The following is a 22,242-nucleotide window of genomic DNA, read 5'->3' as shown; positions in this document are numbered from 1 at the left end:
GTACGATGTTTCATCAATGTTTTATGTTTCATTCAATGAAAATTCCCGCGCAAAATCAAGAAACGTTTCCGGTAGTTTGCAATCTCGAGAATATGATCTCAAAAAATCAAAAAAATAAAAATGTCTTGCTCTTATGATTTCATATATTCATTAATGTTCAAATTGTGAGTGTTTCGTCAGCATAATCCATGTATTACATTTAAATTGTAATGATTATTTCATATTTCACATCAAATACAACCTCGAGGGTAGATTTCACTGTAGCCATCATCATCAGTTCAACACCGTAAAACAGGGGAAGGATTCACTCCACAAGTTACAGGGAGTGAAATAAAACACCAGGGGATTTCAATAAGGAGGGAATATTGGGGAACACTTCAATTTGTTTGGGAGGAAGGATGGATTTTCAAAGAGGAAATTTTGGCGGATATCTCAGCCTCTGGGATCACAAAGCTCTACTGCTGCTTCTTGGGATAATTCTGACCAGATGACTTGTGCCAAATATTTGACGTCACCTCGCTCTCCCACGGTGAAGAAAACAGCTCGTAAGTGGGCATTGAATTGTAATTCTCATCATTGCCCCCAACACCATTCATAAAGAGGGAATTGCTATTGTTGCGCTGCAGAAAATCCAGGCCAGGTGGAGGACGTCTAATGGGACTCTGTGTATTCCAACGCGGCTGTGAATCAAATCCATTGGCCGTATTCATAGGATTCCACAAATTCTGCGAATTCCAATCTGCACCATTCATTGGCTCCTCGATTTTCTGCACATCCTGAACATGATGATGCATAACATTCTTCTCTGGTGTATGCTTCTCCCTAGCATACTGCAACTTCTCCATTAGATACGTTTCCAGCATAGATGATGATCCACCATAGAAAGAATTCGGATTGTTCTGCATTGAAGTCAATGCCTCCAGATTGAAATTATCTTGACCCAGTGGCTTCCGGACACTCTCAACATCCACCCAGGAAGTATTTGACGTTCTCGGAGACTTCTTCGTACCAATTGGACCCAATTCATTCACCTTCCATACTGGTGTAGTCATTCCATTAACAGCCGTATCATTCCTGGGCATCTCAGCAGACACACTCGATTGAACCTCCCCAAACATCCCAAACTCCATTCCAAGCTTCTCCGGAGACGCCACTTCAGGCGTCGAAGGCTTCTGAGCCACAACATAGCTAAAAGTAGCACGATTCTCATCCCAAACATTTGGGACTGGAGGCTCAGGAGAAGTCTCGAGAGGAGATGTGAAAGTATTGGCTGATGGCTTGAATTGGGGCTTCGTGAGACCATTGCGCTTAGTCAATCGTGATCGTCTCTCCCGTCCCGGTGTCTTTCCATACCTCTTAGGCTATCAGGTCAAAGGTAAAGGAAATTATTCATGTTAATATTAAATTAAATTTTCCGCAGATCATAGGGTCGGAGGAACGTCTGTTTGACAGGGAACCCCTATTGACACTTTTGTCAAAATGTTGAAAATTATTTAATGTATCTAGTAAAACATAACTAATATAACGTTTTTTCTGTAATATACCTTTTACTATAAACAGAGATGTTCAAATTACGTATCCCAAATGGTACAGAGTAGGGTTTCAATAGGTGCTAACACGAGTTCTTAAAGTGTCAATAGACGTTCCTTTCACCCTACCACATGAAAAGATTAAAAAGAGATTCGAACTTTATGCTTCCATCTTTTACACACAGAAAAAATATATATATTTTCTAAAATTTTTCGTAAAAAATAATAACTATTATTACAAAAAAGTTCGTAAAACTTTGTACTGTTTCACAAACATTGTTCATAATGTATGATCATTTGACGAGAATTTTGTGTTTTCTTATGAACATTTGTTCGTAAATGTTCGTACACACAAAAATGATGGTAAAATTTGTCATTTGTTCGTAAAGTTTCGTCAGAAAAGTAAAAATATATAAACAAATGCATGTAAAAGAATAGAAATTTGCTAATTGCTCAAGTCACGAAATATGTTTGTGAAACATTTACGAACAATATTGTGTTAGCACTAGCTTCTCCCCTACGGTTAACCTCCCGTTGATATTTCAATTTGATATCATAAATGTCTCTCGGAGCGGCGCCGATTCCTCCTAAGAGCGTTTCCTAGTGTTAGTCTGTAAGTTACCCCTTCAGGAGAGGTGTTGTAGAGGTTTAGTATTGTGAGAGTTAGTTCATGTTGGATCGTTGTAAAGAATAGATCATTAAGAGGAACGCTGAGGGCTCTGGAGAAACCTCTGGCGGCCAAAACGCTCATCCACGCGATTGCTTCAAGAAGGGCTCCGTCCTTACAGATTCCCTGACGGATCTAACAATTACGATATATTTATTTGTGTGTAGTTTCACGAAAATTTCCATGCACCGCGAAAATCTACGAAAATATCCGTGATTTAAAAAAAAAAACGACAAATATTACGACGACCCGCGAAAACATCCGAGGTCCGTGAAAAGTCACGGACCAGAGGGCTAATTTTTGAAACTCGCACTCGCACCCGCGAGCTCTTTAGTGGCCGAGAGAATTTGACTCGCACACCCCGGAAATTCTTGAGTACGTGCAACGAGTACTTTATGTTATGAAGAAGTCGTTACAGAAGGATTTAAATCTACGGGGTGTGCGAGTGGATTTCTCTCGGCCACTAAAGAGCTCGCGGGTGCGAGTGAGAGTTTCAAAAATTGGGCCTCAGATCTAAACCCATGTTTTTTGGGATTGCTCGAAAACGCGTCGTGCGATTTTTTTCATTTTTGAATATGTTTTAGAGATTATTCAGGCTGACATTTTCGACCTTAAACGAAAATTCCTTTGAAATTCTTAATAACGAAAAATTTTTCAAATTTGAGGATGCGAGGATTCTCAATGAACACAGGAAAAAATCCCAGATAAACTTATGGTAGCTGAGATTCTTTACAGGTGACCTCGAAATGCGTGCAACTCGGAATGCGTGAAAATTCGATTGTGAGTTGAATTTTGGGGGTAGAGAATCGCGTCGAGTAAACTGCCCTTGTCGGTCGAAATGGATAAAAAAATTGTCTCGACGCGATTATTTACCCCCAAAATTCAACTCACTATCGAATCTTCACGCATTCCGAGTTGCAAGCACCTCGAGTTGCAGGCATTTCGAGGGCACCTGTAAAGAATCTCAGCTACCACAAGCTTATCTGGGCTTATCACTGGTCATTTTCTATTTTCTTGAGTGGGGTGGGGAAGGGCAACCTAAGAAAAAAAAGTTCATTGAAATCGGTTAATAAATATTACAGATAGAGTCCGGTCAATTTCGATATAGTAAGGGTCAGGGTACAGTAGGGTAGGGTGGGGACGGTTGCGACCTATCGTCAGAAAAGTCGTGATCTCAGATACAAAGTCGAAAAATTTCATCGAAATCGTTTCATAAACACTGAAGATATGGTCCGGTCAAAGTTTTTTCCTTTATAGCTCGGGTCAGGGTAGAGCTAGGGCAAAGTGCGACCCACCGTTGGAAAGCTCTTGACCTCAGCTATCAAAATTGAAAATGGATGTTCCGAGATATTCGACATCGAATTTTCGAAAATCGATTTTTCAATTAATCGGACTTTCGATACTTTCGGACTTCCGATGAAAACTCGATATTCAAATAGTTGTTGTAGCATTTAACGAGAACTTTCTAAATCACCAAAATTTTTCAAATTCTGAGAATTAGAACCGGTGATATGGCCATTTGAAAATTCAATTTTTGACCCCTTCTAGCTCGGGTCAGGGGGGTCGAAACCTCTTAGGTCCAGCTATACCATACTAAAATTTGAGCCCGATCCATGCCATAGGGGCTGAGCTATTAAAAAAACAAAATTTGGGGGTTTTCCAAAATGGCGGAAGTGGGGGTGGGGGATGGATCTGATATCATCATCGAATGTCGTCCACTCGATATTTAACCTTTGCCGAAAACCGCTTGTCGATATCTCTTTCCGTTCTCTAATGTAGAATCGGCCGGCCGGACGGACGGACGGTCGGACGTCCACGAAAATCATTTTTTGACGGGTATGATATTCGTGATCTATGAGAGTCAAAACGTGTACGTGCACATTTTAAGACCGATCTGACGAGGTCGCATTTCATCTCTGACCACAAAAGCTGAGATTGTAAAGAATCTCAGCTAAAAAGATTTTTCTCGAAATGCTCCACATTAAGAGGAATACCCCAATGTTAGTAAATAAACGACAAGATATTGAGAAGTTGGCAGCAGTTTATGTCGCCCTCATTGAGACGGAATGTGGCTCCCATTCCTCAATGATCAACGATAACGGTGGAGAAGAAAATAGCCATTCCAGAATTTGAATGCTCCAACGACTTATATTGAGATAACGGTTCCTCTAAAATTAATTTTGAGCCACCAGTCTCACAAAGAAATCTCTAACTATTTAAGAGAACACTCAGAAATTTAAATTGGCCAATTTATTTTTAAAAATTACAAAATTAAGTACAGTGCCCAAAATTCCATGCCCTGTGAAATTCCTGACCTTATGACTGTGAAATTCCTGACCCTTGAGAAGTAAAAAGTGCTTTTTCCCGCCATAGCTACTGAACTTAGAAAAATCTAAAATTTTCTAAGTTGAGCCTTCATTCCCCGACGCTCGCCCGTTCCCATTAGTAATTCCTAATAACGGTTTTTCAAGGCCTCGGAATTTCCGATGAAATTGAACCGATTCCAATCCGTTATGAACCGATTCATAACCGGTAACTAACTGTTATCCGAAATTCAAGTTTTTTGGGCATTGTTTTGAGTAATTTATAAATCGGTTTAAATCGGTTGTGAACCGGTTATTAACCGATAAGAAATTTTTGTCCAAAAATCAATTTTATTACTCTTAAAACTATTTTGTGGAATCTGTTGACTGATTGATGAATTTGTTCAAATTGGTTGTGAACCGGTAAACGGTAAATGATGCCAAAATACTTTTGGGATATAGCATCTAAGTTCGCGCACTTCGCAATAACGCTTCCAGACGCTTTGCCACCCCTTTCTATTTCAATTTGACAAAATTGAAATAGAAGTAAGTGAAGAACAAGTAAGTGAATTACAACTTAATCACAAAAAATAAACTCACCCGAATGATTTCATTTTGTGATCCATTCTGCACCTCAAAGGTCACATCGGGACTCGGAGATGAAGGAGGCGGCTCCACAATTACCGGTGTTGAATGTCTCTCCATAAAACTAGACTCAGCCTGAGCAGCCTTGGGTGTTACTTTGGGCGTCGGTGTCTTTACTTCGGGAATTTTGGGTTGAGGACTTGAAAACGGAACCGTAACAGTCGAACTCTCAATATTTGTTGGTACTGGAAGGCTTTTGGTCTTCTTCACCACTTGTTTCACCTGTTTCCTCGTGGCTGGTGGTGTGATTTCCTGGACTTTTGCTGGAGGTGGTGTGATTTGTCTCTTTTCAGGTTCAGGTGCTGCAAAAATTTCCACTTCTTCCTTAATTTCCTTTCGGACAACTTCTCGTGACGGAGGCTGAGGACTTGGTGGCGTCAATGATCTCTTTGGAGAAGGTTTAACGTCGGATTTTGATGGTTTGGATGCAGCAATAGGCTCAGAAACTTCGAGAGGTGTCTGCGATTTACGACTCTCTACCTTTTCATTCTTCTGCGCCTCAGTCTTCACCGGATCCACTTTACTGTGATTCTCCGAAGATTTCAAATCAAATTTAGGGCTGAAATTCAGTGGATTTACTTCTCCAACTGGAATTTTCTTTCCAGGTTTCTTCTTTGAACCCAGCCCAAGGAAATTTGTAGATTTTCCTGGCTGAGGAGCAGCAGTTGGTGGTGTTGCTGGAGCTGGAGCTGCTTCCTCACCAAATGGACTCTTCATATTGATCTTTCGAAGATCAAGTGGTTGTAAGTTCCCCTTGTCTCGTACCACTTCAGCCAGATGCCTCTTCATGATCCTATCACATTCCGCCCAACCATATGAAATTATACCTAGGAGTACCAGGCACGAGATCAACATTGTACCCCGCTTCATTGGCCGTTCCCACCAAGGTCGAAGCAGTGCCTTATGACACAGCGTAACCACCTCAGCGGGAATTGTACTAAGTAGGGTATAGTTGACCGGATAACCAGCACTAGTCTCTAGGATTAATGGTCTGGTAATTCGCGAGAGTATGAAGTCAGGTGTGAAGGAGATTTCAATCTTTTTCGATGCATTTGGCGCCAGCTCAAATGCTGAACAGTTTAGTACCTGAAATTCAATGCAAAAAAAACAAGCATTCAATTTTACTAGAGATTTTCCATTGGGATGGCCCCAGTTTAACGAAATTTGTTTTTTCGCTTAAAAGCACAGACCAAACGGTTTGAGATAGCGATTTGGTGTCTTATGAGGACCCCCCTCTATAAATGAATCTTATCTTTATTTCTACCATCTATCTATCCCGAGCGTAGAAATCGCGAAAGCCCAGAATCCTGAACCGACCAAAATCCCGAGTTGACTTTCGGGATTTTGCGCAACTCAGGATTATGGCCAGAAAATTCGAATTTTTTTTTAGATCATAGTCTTTAAACTTTAACCGCCTTAAGTCACTTTGAAAAACATAATTTTCAACTTATAATTTAGATTTTTAAAAAAATCCATTGAGGTTGTATCGTTTTTAATAGAAAAATCACATGATTCAGAAGTACGAATTTTGTAATTAATTTGTCTATTTTTAAAAGGATTTTAAAGATTATACTAAATATATACAAAGGGACAATTCACGTAGAGGATTACCTCGTGAATTCGAGCATTCCGCAAAGCTCTTTATAAAGTAGCTTGTAAATTACGAACAGAAAGCTAAACTAGATGTTCTAAACCTCACATTAAATTTAGGATTAATGATTTAAAATGAACGAATAAAATAAATGTTTTACGAATACGAAAACGAAAAATACGAAAACGAACGAATAAAATAAAATTCTTTTGGATGGTTTTCGTAGTTCGAAAGATACGGGGTGCTAAAGTGAGTGTATTTATTAACTGAGCACTGAGCAGGCATGGAATAATTTAAAAGGTCTTGGATCCCGGAGCGTAGAAATTGGTCCCAGTCCTCTATGAACCAATAACCAATTTTCATTGGATATTTTAATGCATTACCCAATTTTTTTTGAAAATTTTCAATTCTTTCAATAAATTTAAATATTTTTAAATATTCATTTCACTAATGATTTAAATGAATTAGTTGATTAAGTTACCACAGTATCCCATTTTATTAACGGAAAGGATTCTTGGATAAGGAGGATCCCCATTTTGGCGATGGTACTGAATTTTCAATCTTGCTATTTTTAAATGCTTTGTAACACTAAGTTGTATAGGTAGGTCCTACTAACTTACCTTAAATCCATATCCCTCGCACAGTTCGGATCCAATCTTTATGGCCTTGATGGAAATGGGCACTTCTCCGCTGTTTCTTGCCGTAAAGCTCCTCTTCATGGTGATAATGGCGCGTGGAACTTCATAGTCACGGCTCTCCTTTTCCCCTTTTTCCCACTCCGCCACATAATCAGCACAAACTTTATAGTGTTTGTCTGTGAGTTCAAATAGCAACGGCGTTTGAGAACCCGGTCTCCGATTGCCAAACTTTAGCTGAGGCACCACAGCCTTAGCTGTCAGCCATACTGCATCGAGGATGGTCAAATTATTCCGGATAAACAGAAGAGTAGAAAAGGTTCCAGGTCTTGGACTCTGGAACCTAATAGCCACTTTACTGCTACCTCTAGGAGGAATATGATCAAAATAGTTCTCCAGTGTGGAAGATGTGGAGAAGAATGAGTGGAAGGCAAAGAGTTTCTCCTTAGCCAGAACACAATTCGGACAGGGTGTTATCACTTCAGGTGGCAGCTCCACATCCTGCCCATGAACTTGAGTGTCATGCAGAAAGTATTGGGTGATCAGAAGTTGATCTGACGGATTGTCAATAGTGATAAACTTTGCTATGCCCTGACCCACTTGTGTGGGTAAAAAATCTATATGTTCAGTCACCAATCTCGGCCAAACAAAGTTCACACTCGCCACAAAGTCATATCGCTTGATTTGACTGGTGGACAATTTAAAGGGGATGCTCTGGATGGAAGTTCGCATTTTGTGAAATGACTTAACACGAAATGACAGCACATCCTTGTCCAACTTTGTGTAGTGGGAGTAGTTAACCAGGGACCTGGATTTTTTGGGATGAATCTTGTTGCTCACCTGACTCCCTGTATAACAGTACTCACCACACAGTCCCTTGGGATCAAAGTACAACCGCCCGATGTTCGTTATCACATTGGGAGGAATCTCAGGCAGGATATCCTCATCTGTTGCATACTCATAATTGATTATACCATCAATTACACTTATGGCCTCCACCTGCATGGGTTTCATAAAGGTTGAGTGTGCGCTTAAGTTCAATGAGCATATCTTCTCCTGCAAGAAAAACCACAACGATCCACTCACAATCAGACTTTATTTCACACTCACTTGATTGTGCAACATCGATTGCAAATATTTAACACAATTAGCATTCTCATTAGAGCTTCGAAATATTCCTTGCTTTTATAAATAGTCATAATTTCAGCATAGAAAGAAAGATTTCGGTTTATGTTAAGTTTCGCATTTTGCAAAATTTTAAGAATAAAAACTTAAAGGAAAAATGTGTGTTACTGTTCAAATTTAAAGAGGGAGCAAAGTATTTATGTCAGGGCCAAAAAAAAACCGAATGGATCAAAATCTCGAAAGCCACAATCTCAAATGGGTCGTAATCCTGTATGGGTAAAAATTCCGAATAGGCAAAATTCCCGAATAGCCAGAAATCAAAATGTGTCACAATATCGAAAATCGAAAATCTCAAAAAGACAACATTCCCAAAAAAAAATAAAAAGCCAAAATCCCACAGACAAAATTTCAAAAACTGAAATACTGAAAAGCCAAAATCCCGAATATCCTAAATCCTGAAAAGTTAACTCTTTCCGGACCGCAGCATATGCTGCAAGCCAATTTCACAATTTTTTAATAAAAAATATCCAAGCTCAGGAATTAATTGAGGTCTTACAAAAAATATCTTACATTTGGACATCATTATAGTTTGTAATCATCCACAAGAATAGGATTTTTATCAGTTCTGAATAATTAAAAAACATTATTTTTCACAGAACATCCATATGCTGCTTTGGGTACTCAGAGTCCCAAGAGACGAAAGAGTTAAAATATTGAAAAGCAAAAATCCCGAATGGATAAAATTCTTGAATTTCCAAAATCCAGAATAGGTCAAAATCTCGAAAATCCAAAATCCCAAAAACCAAAATTCCGAAATATTAAAATACCGAAAAGCCAAAATCTTGAACCGGTCAAAATCCCAAAAAGACAAAATCCCGAATACAGTAGTCTTCTAAATTCGAACGCTCGGGGGGTATATTTGACATTTCTCACCTCCCAAATTCGAACGATTTTTTCAAAACCAACGAAATTTATGTGAGATTAAATTGTACTTTGAATCAAAATCCCGTACTTTCTCACAAGTGTTACTGGTATCATACTTCCTTTTCATTTTATATGATCATAATGTATGTAAACGTTCAGGAAGAAGTATATAAATATGATTTTCATTCATACAGAATACGAAAGTTTTAACATAACCCCACAATTGACATTTTGAATCCAAACGTCGATCGAATTTGAGAGATTCAGATTTAAGAGACTCTACTGTCTCTCGGGATTTCGGCCCTTTCGGGAATTTGGCAATCGGGATTTTGGTTCTCCGGGATTTTGGCTTTTTTTTTTAAATTTTTTCTTTCGGGTTTTTGACGATTCGAGATCTTAGCCGAGACCCTTAAGATTTTTAAAATTTATTACTGAGTCAAAGGTCATACCGTAAGATATCGCAAATCTGGAACGTTTATTGCAAAGTGATTTTTTTGCAAACGCAATAGGTTTAATGATAAAACTTCTGCTCTAACTCTTTCGTCTCCTTTGGGACTCTGGGTACCCATGGAAACAACAATTTTTTTAGACTATCTAGAATCGATAAAAATCCGATTCTTCTGGATAATTACAAACTATAAGGATGTCCAAATGTAGGATATTTTTTTGCAGGATCCTAATTAGGTCCTGAGCTTTCATATTTTTGGTCAAAAATTGTGAATTTTCGATTTTCTGCTTCCTTGCAGATATCCTGACTTTTTTTTATATTCCTAGACCAGAATAAGGAAAAACCTCTCGGGGCCAATAAGTATGATAACTAAAAATTACAGATTACATAAATTCGAAAAACAATTTTTCTTAAATTTTCAAAAAACTTGTTCAAACTTTATGGGTACTCTCGTCCCCAAAAATCTAGAGGTCAAATGTAAGGTTATCCCGCCAATGTCCGCCATTTGCTTTTTGACACCAACCTTGTAAGAAAATTCCAAGCGGAAGAGACATTTTTGCCAATATGGCCGATATTTTTGACATTTGGCAGCACGGGAGATTGTTTTCAGGTTTTAGGGGTCTCGGTAGCTCAATAGGCAAAGTGTTGGCTTTGTGACGCAGAGGCCCTCGGTTCGATCCTTGATCGAAGCGCGTCCCGTGAATAATTGGAAAACAGTTTTTCACCGTCCTTGAAAGCTACAAACTGAACGCAAAAATATCAAGAAGGAAGTATGATAAAAGATAAGGGAGCAAAAAAGGATTTGTGATGGAGCAAAAAGAAAAATGATAAGGAGAGATGAGAGGAACAAACATAATGGGAAAAAACAGATGGAACTCGTATGTAAATAAGAGTGAGCGAAATGGCTATATTGACCTGATTGAGTCTGACAGCCAAAACATAAAAAGAAGAGAGAGAGAGAGAGTTTTGAGGTTTTCCTATTCTTCCTGATTTTGGTGAATTCTAATTGTCCAGGAAGTGTCTTTTATGCTTTATGAGAAAGCTTAATGTGTCTACAATAACATCGTGTTAAGAGAAATGTGTTTTAAAGTGTTATTGTGTGAAATATGTTGAGGTATCTGTTGGCAAGCAGGAATTTGGTGTGTTCTTGACCACTTCCTGGACATCCCACAAGATACTGATCAATAATTTTTCTTGTTTTAGTGATCAACATTGTAAAGGAGTTATTTGACACACAAAAATAATTCACAAAATTGAACTATTGACTTTTGGAAAATTGAAGTTTGTCTCCTTTTCGTTCTTTTGGGGATGAGAGTACCTATGAGTTTTTCGATTTCCCAGAGGCGGAAAAATTCTTTCTCTACAAAAGTATCATATTTGACCACTAAGAGTTACAATAAAGTGAGTTTTACTGAAATTCGTTCGCTGGATATGTTGTGGTCCGGAAAGAGCTAAATTGTGAATTAACATGGGTTCGAATCTCCTTAACATCTAAAAATTTTCAATTATTGAAGTGATTCACTACATTTTATTACTAAATTGCAATTTTAAAGTAAAGCAAAAAAAAAAAAGAAACTCACCGGAAAACAGTCCTTGAAGTGCAATAGCTCCTGGTCGAGCGCTAATCCTCCCATTTCAGCGATCATGTGAATGGGCGTCACAATTTCCTCATAATCTGTATTGACAATGAGCTGGCCTGTGTAGTTACCTACACCATAGCTCTTAACCGTGATCTGAAATACCATCCACTGTTTGGGTTCCAATTCAGAACAGATCACCAGATTTGAGAAAGACGCCCCATCTGAGCATCCCAGCAGAATGATGCTGTACGATGCTGAGCTTGTAAGTTTTCCAGTCCATCCCTTGATGGACACTGTCACGGGATTTTCATTGATGAAGGCGATGTTGGAATCAAAGGAAGTTGATACAGGAACTGTACCAAAATCCAATGAACCCTCATCACCATGCCCCATATTTGCGCCCTCATACACAGGCACCACTCGCCTCAGGAAACCCGTGAAGCAGTACACGGGGATACTGTAAACAGTGGCATTCGTCACGATGCGTATCTCTGAGACAACTGAAAAGTTTCTCGGGATGGGCGTCGTGTAATTGACGAATTGCACCCGGAATAGGGTCAGGGACTCATCGGGTGCCAGAAGCACTGTATCAAAGTCCAAAAGACGCAAATGACGCGCCCCCACATCATCAGCAACACTCACATTAGTAACCATAAGGGGTACAGCGAATTTGTTGGTGAAACTGAACCCATGGCCTTTGGTCAGGTGCTTCCGATTGCTCAGGAGAATTGTGATGTTACCCGCATGTTGGGCAGATCCATTAAGCAATAGCCCAAAAATTGGCATATGATAGGGCAATTGGGGCTCCCCATCAACCTCACTTGATATCACGATGTTACCCATCAAATAGGGTGACCACACTTTGGCCCAATTCACTTCCACAATCAGCCACCTCTGACGTGAATCTTCGTCAATCTGCAGTGACAGACTGCGATTGGTGATCTCATTGTCACCCCGCAGATCTGTCACTTTCACATTGGCACCCGAATCTGCTGCCGAATGCGTGAGATTCACCCTAAACACCGAAATCCTGTCCGTGGACCCATGAAGGCCCAAATTCAGCAGGCTCAGCGGTGAATAAACACCCCTCTCCCGACTAATCTCCACCTCAATCGGCACCACCAACACCTTCTCAGCCAACTTGGCATCCTGTCCCTGGATCTTAATCCTCACGTAAGCTGTGTAGTTGCCCGGAGACGCTCCCACGAATCTATATCAATTTTATTAAAGACATTCTAATTTACAATCCAGATCCCAATGCCTTAACATTGTAGGTCAATTAAGAGAACTCAAAAATTACACGAAATTCAGAGAGCTATTTAAAGAAATCAAGTGGCTTGCCAATATCTCTTTTCAATCAGCTGTTTGATATAAACTTTCTTATTTAAATAATCTCATTGAGCTTATCTATTGATTACGGGAGAGCAAGTCATTGTCATTTTAAGCACTTCAATTTTTCTTTGTCAACAATATTTTCCTATAAGGTGATTTCAAAGTTCCATTAGTTGTTGAAAATTTAAATTATTAAATCAATACTTTCAAAAATTAATTCAAAAAAAATCCTGTGCTGCTTCACTAGTTGTTTTGGAAAATACTTCTCCTACTCCAATTTTTATTTTTTTTTACCAAAATAATAATATAATAATAATAATAATAATAATAATAATAATAATAAGAAAATTTGAGAGTCACACAGAGAGCTATTTAAAACGAAAATGCATTTTATAAAAAGAAACTGAAGGAAATTGATCAGCTAAAAGTTTATAATTTACTTTATAGCACTACCAATATTAGACCACTCCCACAAATTTAGTTTTGGATAGAACCTAAAAGCTTGTAGCCATTTTATGTTAATTAAACTACATCTAGTGCAAGCTTAGTATACGAACAAAAAGTTTTATCAAATTAAGAGAAGTAACTGTAGTAAATATGAAGATAGAAAAAGAACAAAAATTAGAGCCACGCCCACTTGTGTTCCTTGCCCCACCCCCCTCAACACCGGTCATAACTGTAGTCAGAGTTGAGCTCTTGTCCAGTGAACATAGTGCTCTGTGTGTTAACAACATCTTTTACTCTTACATATTTATTCATCGTCTTTGTTTAAAATAGTGAACTGTGGAAAATGCAAAGGAAAGGTGGCCAGAATGGAACCGAGGAAAATTGAGTGTTCGTTGTGCACTGCAGTTTTTTATAGAAAATGTGTCAACTTGGAAGTCCGTGATATAACGATCCTCAAGGAAAATGACACACCTTGGAAATGTGACGTCTGTAGGTATGGCTGTAAGACACGGCGGAGCTCTGTGAAAGTGGATGCATCCCCTTCGCCATCTTTCCGGAAAGCAGTGAGTGACCTGAGGAAGGAAGTTGAGGAGCGGATGGATAAGGTGATTGAGTGCGCTGAAGCAATTAAAGACATCTATGAGAGGCTGAAGGAGTTCGCCATGCAGATGGACAATGTCTCAGATCACATTGATCGCCTGGAACATCGCGCAAATGAGGCTGAGAGGCTCTTGGCCTTGGATACCATTGAGATCCATGGAGTACCAGCTGATATCCAAAATAATGATTTAAAGAAGTCTTCGGACATTCTTAAATCAACTCTGAACATTGAAATCGAGGTCAATGACATCTCTCATTGCTCCGTTGTGAAAAAACAGGCGCCAAAAAGTAGCTCCAAGAAAGACAAAGGACAAGCTGAAAACTTGTTCATCTGGATCATTCGAATGGCATCAAGAGATGTGGCACAATCTGCACATTTATCACAATCTGATAAAAGACTGTTTTGCATCTGGGGTCTTTCCTGAATGTTTAAAGAGTGCTATAGTAGTACCTATTTTTAAAAAAGATGATAGGAAAAATGCCGGAAACTATCGACCGATATCCCTGCTACCGATTTTCTCGAAAGTCTTTGAAAGGATTCTTAGAAGTCGCTTATCGAGCTTTTTTGCTTTAACTAATTTCCTCAGTCCATTACAGTTCGGTTTTAGGGAGGGTCTCAGTACTGAGAATGTAATCATGTCTGTCATGTCGGATATATATGAGGGGGTAAATGAGGGTCAATGTGTTGCCGCAGTCTTTTTGGACCTCACCAAGGCATTTGACGCTGTAAGTCATGAGATACTCATAGGAAAACTATACTCGTGTGGGATAAATGGAGTTCCTTTAGACCTGTTTAAGTCATATCTATCATCAAGAACTCAGGCTGTTCGTATTGGTAATAACCTCGGTAATTCTCGTGTGGTCCCCCGTGGTGTGCCTCAGGGTACAGTTCTTGGCCCCATATTATTCCTGGTTTATATTAATGATCTCTTGGGACTTGAATTGGAGGGAAATGTAACTGCATATGCTGACAACATTGCGATTGTATATAGAAAACATAGTTGGGGGGAGGTGCATGAAGCTCTTGCTCGCGATTTGGGACGTGTTAGACTATGGCTGGACTCTCATCAAATGGTTTTAAGTAGTAAATCTAGAGGTGTCCGTTTTCGCTGTCGTGCGAATGATTGTCCCCGAGAAGTTGTGCATCATTCACCTGCCTGCTTGGGGCATGATTGCGGCAGTTTGTGCGTTCGTGTGCCCTTTGTTGGTGAGATGAGGTACCTGGGTGTTGTAGTGGATGAGGGTCTCTCTTGAAAACCACATATAACTCAGTTGAAGAAATCGCTCCTGCCCGTAATTAGCAAACTATTCGTTTTATCGAAATTTTGTCCCCCATCTTTGACCCGTCAATTCTATTTCGCGTGTCTTGAATCTCGCATGACCTACGGCATTGTCGCATGGGGTGGAACATTCCCTACGTCTTTGAGATCTATTGTCATGGCACAAAGATCTGGGGTCAGGGCTGTACTTAGGAAGGGTAAGAGAGACTCAATATGGCATGGTTTCATTGAGTTAGGAATCCTTCCCTTCAACTATATATATAAATACAAAACTTTACGTTTTTTCTATGATAGAGGAGGTTATTTTGGCTCACGCAGATTGTATCCCTCTCGTTTGGGGGTTTTGGCACCTGTTCCGCATCCTCGAACCGAGCTTTTCAAGAGATTTTATCTCTATTCTGCGCCTGTCTATTTCAATTCTCTGCCTTCGGATCTGCGTGAAGCATTTGTGAATCGACGTGGATTCTTGGGTGGTGTCTCTGATGTCTTGTGGAGGTGGTACAGGGCGGAGCGATCGTAAGTGCGTCTTTCCTGTGTTATGGTTTTGGGGGTCTTCGCCTCCCGCTATTCACTGGTTTGCGGCGATTTCCGGGTGATACCTATGGTGTACGGCGGCCCAGACTTAATGTTAGATGTACAACCAGAGCCCCTTTTGATGCCTTCTACTTTGTGGGATCTCCTCCGGGCCTTATGCCTCTCCTCTGCCCACACCTGTGTAAAGTGGAGATCATTATGGTCCACTCTGAGGTCTGGCAGTGCCGGGGTGCAGCCGGGTTTGCCTGCTGTTCGGTGGCGGTGGGGGGCTTTGACCCCTAGGACCCTCTGGCAACGGGGCGCCTGATCGCTCGCTTGGTGCTTTGCCTCTCCAAATCCCATATGCTTTTATGGTGTCTTTTGCCTCATAATTTATAAATACTACTTCCTTATGAATTTAATGAAATCCCTTTTTTCCATGCTTTCTTTACATAAATGATATTCTATTTTCCCTCGTTGTTTCCTTATTAATGTGTTTATCACAATTCCTCTTGCATTTTAGTTAAATCGTCTTTTATATTATATATATTTTTCCCTATTCTATAGTTCCTTTTTGACTCGTCGGCAGCGACACGAACTCCTTCACGGAGTCCAGCTGCTGATCTCCTCTCCATTTTTTCGCCACGATGACTGTCAATGTTTGCTGTATTTTTTTTTTACAATTTGTTAATGCTATGTAAACTTTAATTTGTTTTACAATGTTATAGTTATTTTGTTATGTCACTTATTGTAATATTATCAGCGGCTTATACGACTAGTGATCCGGGGTTTTCTGCCGTCTTACCCGGTGAAGTCGGTTTTGAAGTCGGCGGCAGACGCAAAAAATTGAGATTGGCAATAAATTATTATTATTATTATTATTATTATTATTATATTACAAAAGAAACTCAAGACTTGCCAAAAATAGATAAAATATTTTAAATTTAAAATTAAAAAAAAAGGATTCCTTTAAAAAAATATGCAAGAAATTGTGAACCGACCTACAATGAATTTCACACAGATTTGACCCTAAACACAAGTTTACAAGAGACAAATAAATTACTCTCTTCTGTACATATTTAAATAAAATATTACTCACCTCACGCGGATGATAGGCTTGGAACAAAGTGGCGGGATCTCCCATAACACTTGAGGTCCCTCATTTCCACCGCTGGGTAGCTCCAGCTGAAAATGCCCTCCGCTGGAAAAAATCTCAACGATCTGGATGGGCTTGTTATGTGGATTGAAAAGATGAATCTCCGGTGAGATGGTGGCATTAAAAGGTGCCTTGATGCCCACCAATGGAACCAGACGATATGGACATTCTACTCCCCTTCCGCGTACTGGAAATCTCATGAGCCCAAAAGTTGTGTGAATTAACAGATCAGTTTCTACTGGCCCATGGCGTCTTGGTAGGAAAACCACACTGAATGTGGTATTGCTGAGAGGAGGGATCACTTTGTCCACAAAGGACGTGAAGAAAACACTCGCTTCGGCATCTGCTGGAGTCACAATGGCATCCAGGAAGACGCTTCGGTTGCTATTGTTGTTCATCAGCGTCACAACACGCGTGTGTGGACTCCCGAGGCTTTGATCCCCAAAGTCTAGCATCTTAGGCAGCGCTACCAGGTGACTGTGCACCTAAGGGTTTATATTTTCATAAATTTCACAAAGCATGAAATTTACTACAGTAGAGTCTTCTAAATTCGAACGCTCGGGGGGACATTTCTCTCCTCCCAAATTCGAAAGATTTTTTTTCAAAACCAACGAAATTTATATGAGATTAAATTATACTTTGAATCAAATTCCCGTACTTTCTCATAAGTCTTAATGTTATACTTTCTTTTCATTTTATACGATCATAATGTATGTAAACATTCAGGAAGAAGCACATAAATATGATTTTCATTAATCCAGAATACGATTTTTTTAACATAACCCCACAACTGACATTTTGAATGCAAACGTCGTTCGAATTTGAGAGATTCCGATTTAAGAGACTCTACTGTATTAGCAATACAATAAAATTTGAAAATTTTGCAGTCAATCCTAAATTTATGTCAAATATGAATTTAAAATGATTTCATGAAAGATTATTTCAAAATATTGTTAAAAAAAAAAGTGAAAAAAATTCATTTCGATTTGAGAGATAATCATAAAGCGACACTAAATAAGATGTCTTGTTAACAATTTAACTTATTTCTTTTGTGTAGAATAACGTGGCATAAAATTTGGGAAAGTCTTATAATCACCATATTCTTCCTCTATAATGGCCTCTACACATTGGGAGCAATTTTTGTAAAAAATTGCTTTTTTGAAAGAAATTCCCTGCAGCGTTGTAGGGGGAAACGTCAAATGTCTGTCAAAAACGCAATTTTTGATGAAAATTGCTTCTAATGTGTAGACGCCTTAAAGGAAATTTTTATAAGGTTTGAGGTGTAATAAGCAGCCTTGAAATTTAATTAAATGAACAAAATTTATTGCAAGAAACGATTATATAATAGGAGCTTAACGGAACTCAGAATTAGACTAAACTGATTACATAATTCAAGATGGTGGAGCTTTTTCTTGGACAGTGGTTCCAACCCACGGTCAATCCTACACTCTATTTTAAAGAAAACTTTCTCTTTTTTACGAGAAAAATCTCTGCCGATTTAGAAAAGGCAAATAAGGGAGGGTGGGGCACACATGCGTTATTTTCGAAAATAGACATTTTAGGGATGACGAGTGATTATCTAGGAATTGTACTATATATTTTAAGATAGACAATACCCAAAAGAAAAACTAACGGTGTTTAATTTTATTTGAATACAGAAAATATTCGTATAGCAAACGAATATTGAAAAAAATCTAACTGCGCGAAACTGCCCCACCCACCCCTAAACTGGACCCCACTTTTAACTTTTGACTTTTGACCACAAACCTTTGACACATTTTACTTTTAGTGGTCAGCGTTTTTTTTTTTTTTAAGAATTTATGTAAGGAAAAATCTTTCGAATACCTCTAAAATAGCAATAGTGTCATTATATAAATGTATCTGATCTATTCTGAAACACTGACACATTAATTTTAAAAAATGAAAGATATTTAAAAAATGGGTTCAAAATTCCATTTTTCTTATCTTTAATTCTTTCAAATTTTAAAAGGTTACAGGAGGTTCATGAAAGTATCTACGACAAAAATTTAAAATGTTGATTTCTTGCTAAGAAGAAATCAACTTTTGAATTTTTAAATAGTTACATTTTATCCCACAGGATCATGTGTGTCTTAAAAAATTTTAAAAGGAATCATCCTAATAAATTGAAAAAAAGCTACAAAATCCGTTTGGTGCAATAGTAGGGGCCTTGACAGACATTAGTATGCCGAGAGACGGCTTAGCGTAATTATATTAGAAATAAATGGTTAAACTATATTTCCATCATTTTCTACTAAGTCGTCTCTCAGCTTAAGTCGTAAGTGTGTCTAGGGCATAGAGTGAGCACGAAATTGAGTAAATCAATTATTTTAGGATTATTACGAATGTTAAATAAATAGTTTAAAGAATTTACTGACCATTATAAAATAATCTTTTAAATAGTCTATTTTTATTATTATTTACTGCTCGAACTCTACGGAGAGAGCAGTTATATATATAATCCCTCGATTTTTTCACGCCCCTCCCCCCAAATTTGCACCTTCCACCCTCCGGAGACCACTTTTCTCAATAAATCTTCAGGTTTCAGACAATATCTGAGAATTGTCGTCACGCTGTTTGTCCGTCTGTCCGTCCGGCTGTCCCCAGCTCTAGAGGCCAAACGGTTAGAGATAGAGACTTGGGACCTTCGGGGAACCCCCCATAAGTCGACCCAGGGATCGTTAACATGCCCCTCATTTTCACCCCACCCCTCCCCTTCCCCTCCAAAACTATGTTTTTTAGGGTTGCTCGAAAACGCGTCATGCCATTTTCTTTATTTTTAAATATGTTTTAGAGATTATACAGGCGGACATCTCGTCCTTATACGAAAATCCCATTGAATCATTCCTAATATCGGTTTTTCAAGGTCAAAGGTTAAAAAGACACTAAAGAGCGCATTTATCAAGCGAATGAGGTCATGTCATGATTGGGGTCGTTGGAAATGTCTTGGAATTTCCGATAAAACTGAATCGGTTCCAATCCGTTTTGAACCGGTATTGGACCGGTTCGTAACCGATAACTAATTTTTATGCGAAAATTAATTCTATTAATTTTAAAACTGTTTTAGCGAATCTTTTGAGTGATTTATGAATCAGTTCAAATCAGTTGAGAACCGGTAAACGGTAAATGTTGCAAAAGTCACTTTTACGGTATAGAATCTAAGTCGCGAGTTCGAGCAATTCACAACGCCTGGGATGCTTTGCCACCCCTTTTTTTATACAATAATCAACGCACAATAACTTTTATTTTGTAAGCACGTTTTTAACATTTCAATGCAAGTGAGTAAGATCTAGATCTAGTCATCTCGCCCACTTTCACAGCAAATTTTGAAAACATTTACAAACTAATTTTATTGTGCTCTGAACATTATGCCCACCGCACAATAGCTTTCATTTTGTAAACATGTTTTTGATATTTCAATAAGAGTGAGTGAGATCTAGATCTAGTTATCTCGCTCTCTCTCATTGGAAAATTTTAAAAACATGTTTATAAACAAAAGCTATTGTGCGTTGGACAAAATAACTTGTTTGTAAACATTTTTTCGGAGCTTTCTGCGGGGGGGAGTGACAATTATGAAAAAAAAAATTTGCAAACAAAGTTATTGTGCATTGAGCATTTATGCTCAAACGTACAATAATTTTTGTTCTTGAAATTTCAGTAAGAGCAAGTGAGATCTAGATTTAGTCATCGCATCTACTCTTATAGAAAGTTTCGAAAACATGTTTGCAAAACAAAAATAATTGTGCGCTTTGCATAATGCCCAACGCACAATAACCTTTGTTTTGTAAACATGTTTTTGACATTTCAATGACAGTGAGTGAGATCTATAAATCTAGTCATCTCTTTCACTCTCACATATAATTTTGAAAACATGTTTACAAGCAAAAGTTATTGTGCGTTGGGCATAATGCCCAATGCACAATAACCTTTTTTGTAAATATGTTTTTGATATTTCAATGAGAGTGAGTGAGATCTACATCTAGTCATCTCATAACTTCTAACCTGTTTAAAAACAAAATTTAGACGAGATTACATGTGTTTCAGAGGTTATAATTACCATTATGATCTTTTATTATATTGCAAATCAATTCAAAATTTTAATTTTAAGTAGTCTCACAACGAGCGAAAAAAAATATTTAAAAAAAAACTTTTATATTTTATTTTAATATTTTCCCAGTTATTGCAAATTTTGTTGCAATTTAGTCTGCACACTTAAAAATTATATAGACAATTTTAAAAATTAAATCCCTATCAGAGAGTATACCTACTAAAACCACTTTAAAAATAAGGAAAAAAGATTCACAATTCAAGAATTTTATGCATTTCACTTTAATAAAGAAAAATTACAGACTTTTTCTTAAATGCGCAAATAAATTTAATTAAAAGAGTACTTAGTTTTGTTGTTTCAAAAATTATGAGCAAACTTTGTGATCTTTGTGATAAGTCTTAAAATGAATTTCGCAACAATTGAGATAAAAACAATCATACAGAGAAACAAAAAGAAACTTAAAATTTGGTCTATTTAAAAAAAAAAAAATATCCCTTTTTCTTTCCATGAAAAGTTGCCATGAAAATTTGCAAAATTTCCGCAACTTAAAAATGTCGTGACTTTTTTTTACCTCCGGAAGCGCCTCCTCCAGCAGTTTCTCCAGCACCAGCGGACTGCTGGTGTCAAATCCACCAGCAAGATTTGCATCTCCCGCCGAAGCTACACCCCTTCCGGCACTCACCAGGAGACACAGACCAAGGATGAGGAGCATTGCGAAGGACACAGTGCCTAGTCGTGAACGCGTCGCACGAGGGTCACTCTCGAATCACAGGAATCTTCGCCAACTCTCTCGTGTACCATAATATCGTGCCAATAACACAATTCTCACCTCACTTGTTTTCACGCACTTTTGCACCCCGAATTGCTGGGAAAATCCATGAAATGCAGGAAAAACACAGTGGAAACTCTCGGTAGTATTTTTCTTTTAATTTCACTTGTCACATGTAGCTTACACTGAAAGCCGTTGGAAAATGAATACAAAGTGGCGCTAGTTGTTTGCCATTTCGACATGCAAAAAAGGCGCAAAAAGGAAAATTATTTTTCTTTTCCATGCGATTAGTCCCAATTTTCACTAAAATTTATTACTTGATACATGACTGATTTTGTTTATAATTGTATTCTCTATTCACTGTAAAATAACTTATATTCTAATCTAAAGACCACTGGACAAATACGCTGGGGTGATAAGAAAACCACAAGATTTAAGTCATATTTTTGACAAAACCACTGATGATAAATCGTTCGTAAAATTAATTTATTTGATAAAAACCTCGTTTTGTTATTAGATGAACTAGAAAAGAAACATATAAAAATGCAAGGAATTCTTGAAATTCCAACTATATGTCGTTATGTTTATCGACAAATCAAATTTTAAGAACTGATCGACACTTGAATCCGTGT

The 22,242-nt window shown here is 38.2% G+C and overlaps 2 protein-coding genes across 2 annotated transcripts in view; one reads left to right on the top strand and one right to left on the bottom strand.

Annotated features, from left to right (window-relative positions):
* LOC129801718 (rhodanese domain-containing protein CG4456) overlaps positions 1-22,242 on the top strand; it is an 887,636-nt gene that overhangs the window by 421,771 nt on the left and 443,623 nt on the right. The window lies entirely within an intron of this gene.
* On the bottom strand, positions 126-21,812 carry LOC129801665 (transmembrane protein 131 homolog). The gene is made up of 6 exons (XM_055846929.1): positions 21,413-21,812; positions 16,719-17,260; positions 11,448-12,657; positions 7,356-8,426; positions 5,100-6,230; positions 126-1,361 (listed from the first exon to the last, which is right to left on the bottom strand). The coding sequence occupies exons 1-6, from the start codon at positions 21,551-21,553 to the stop codon at positions 456-458; spliced, it is 5,001 nt and encodes a 1,666-aa protein (XP_055702904.1). The 5' UTR covers positions 21,554-21,812; the 3' UTR covers positions 126-455.

Source organism: Phlebotomus papatasi, chromosome 2, assembly GCF_024763615.1.
Source record: "Phlebotomus papatasi isolate M1 chromosome 2, Ppap_2.1, whole genome shotgun sequence".
Classification (NCBI taxonomy): Eukaryota; Metazoa; Arthropoda; class Insecta; order Diptera; family Psychodidae; genus Phlebotomus; species Phlebotomus papatasi.
The sequence above is the reverse complement of the archived record's forward strand: the minus strand, read 5'-3'. Positions and strand labels throughout refer to the sequence as shown.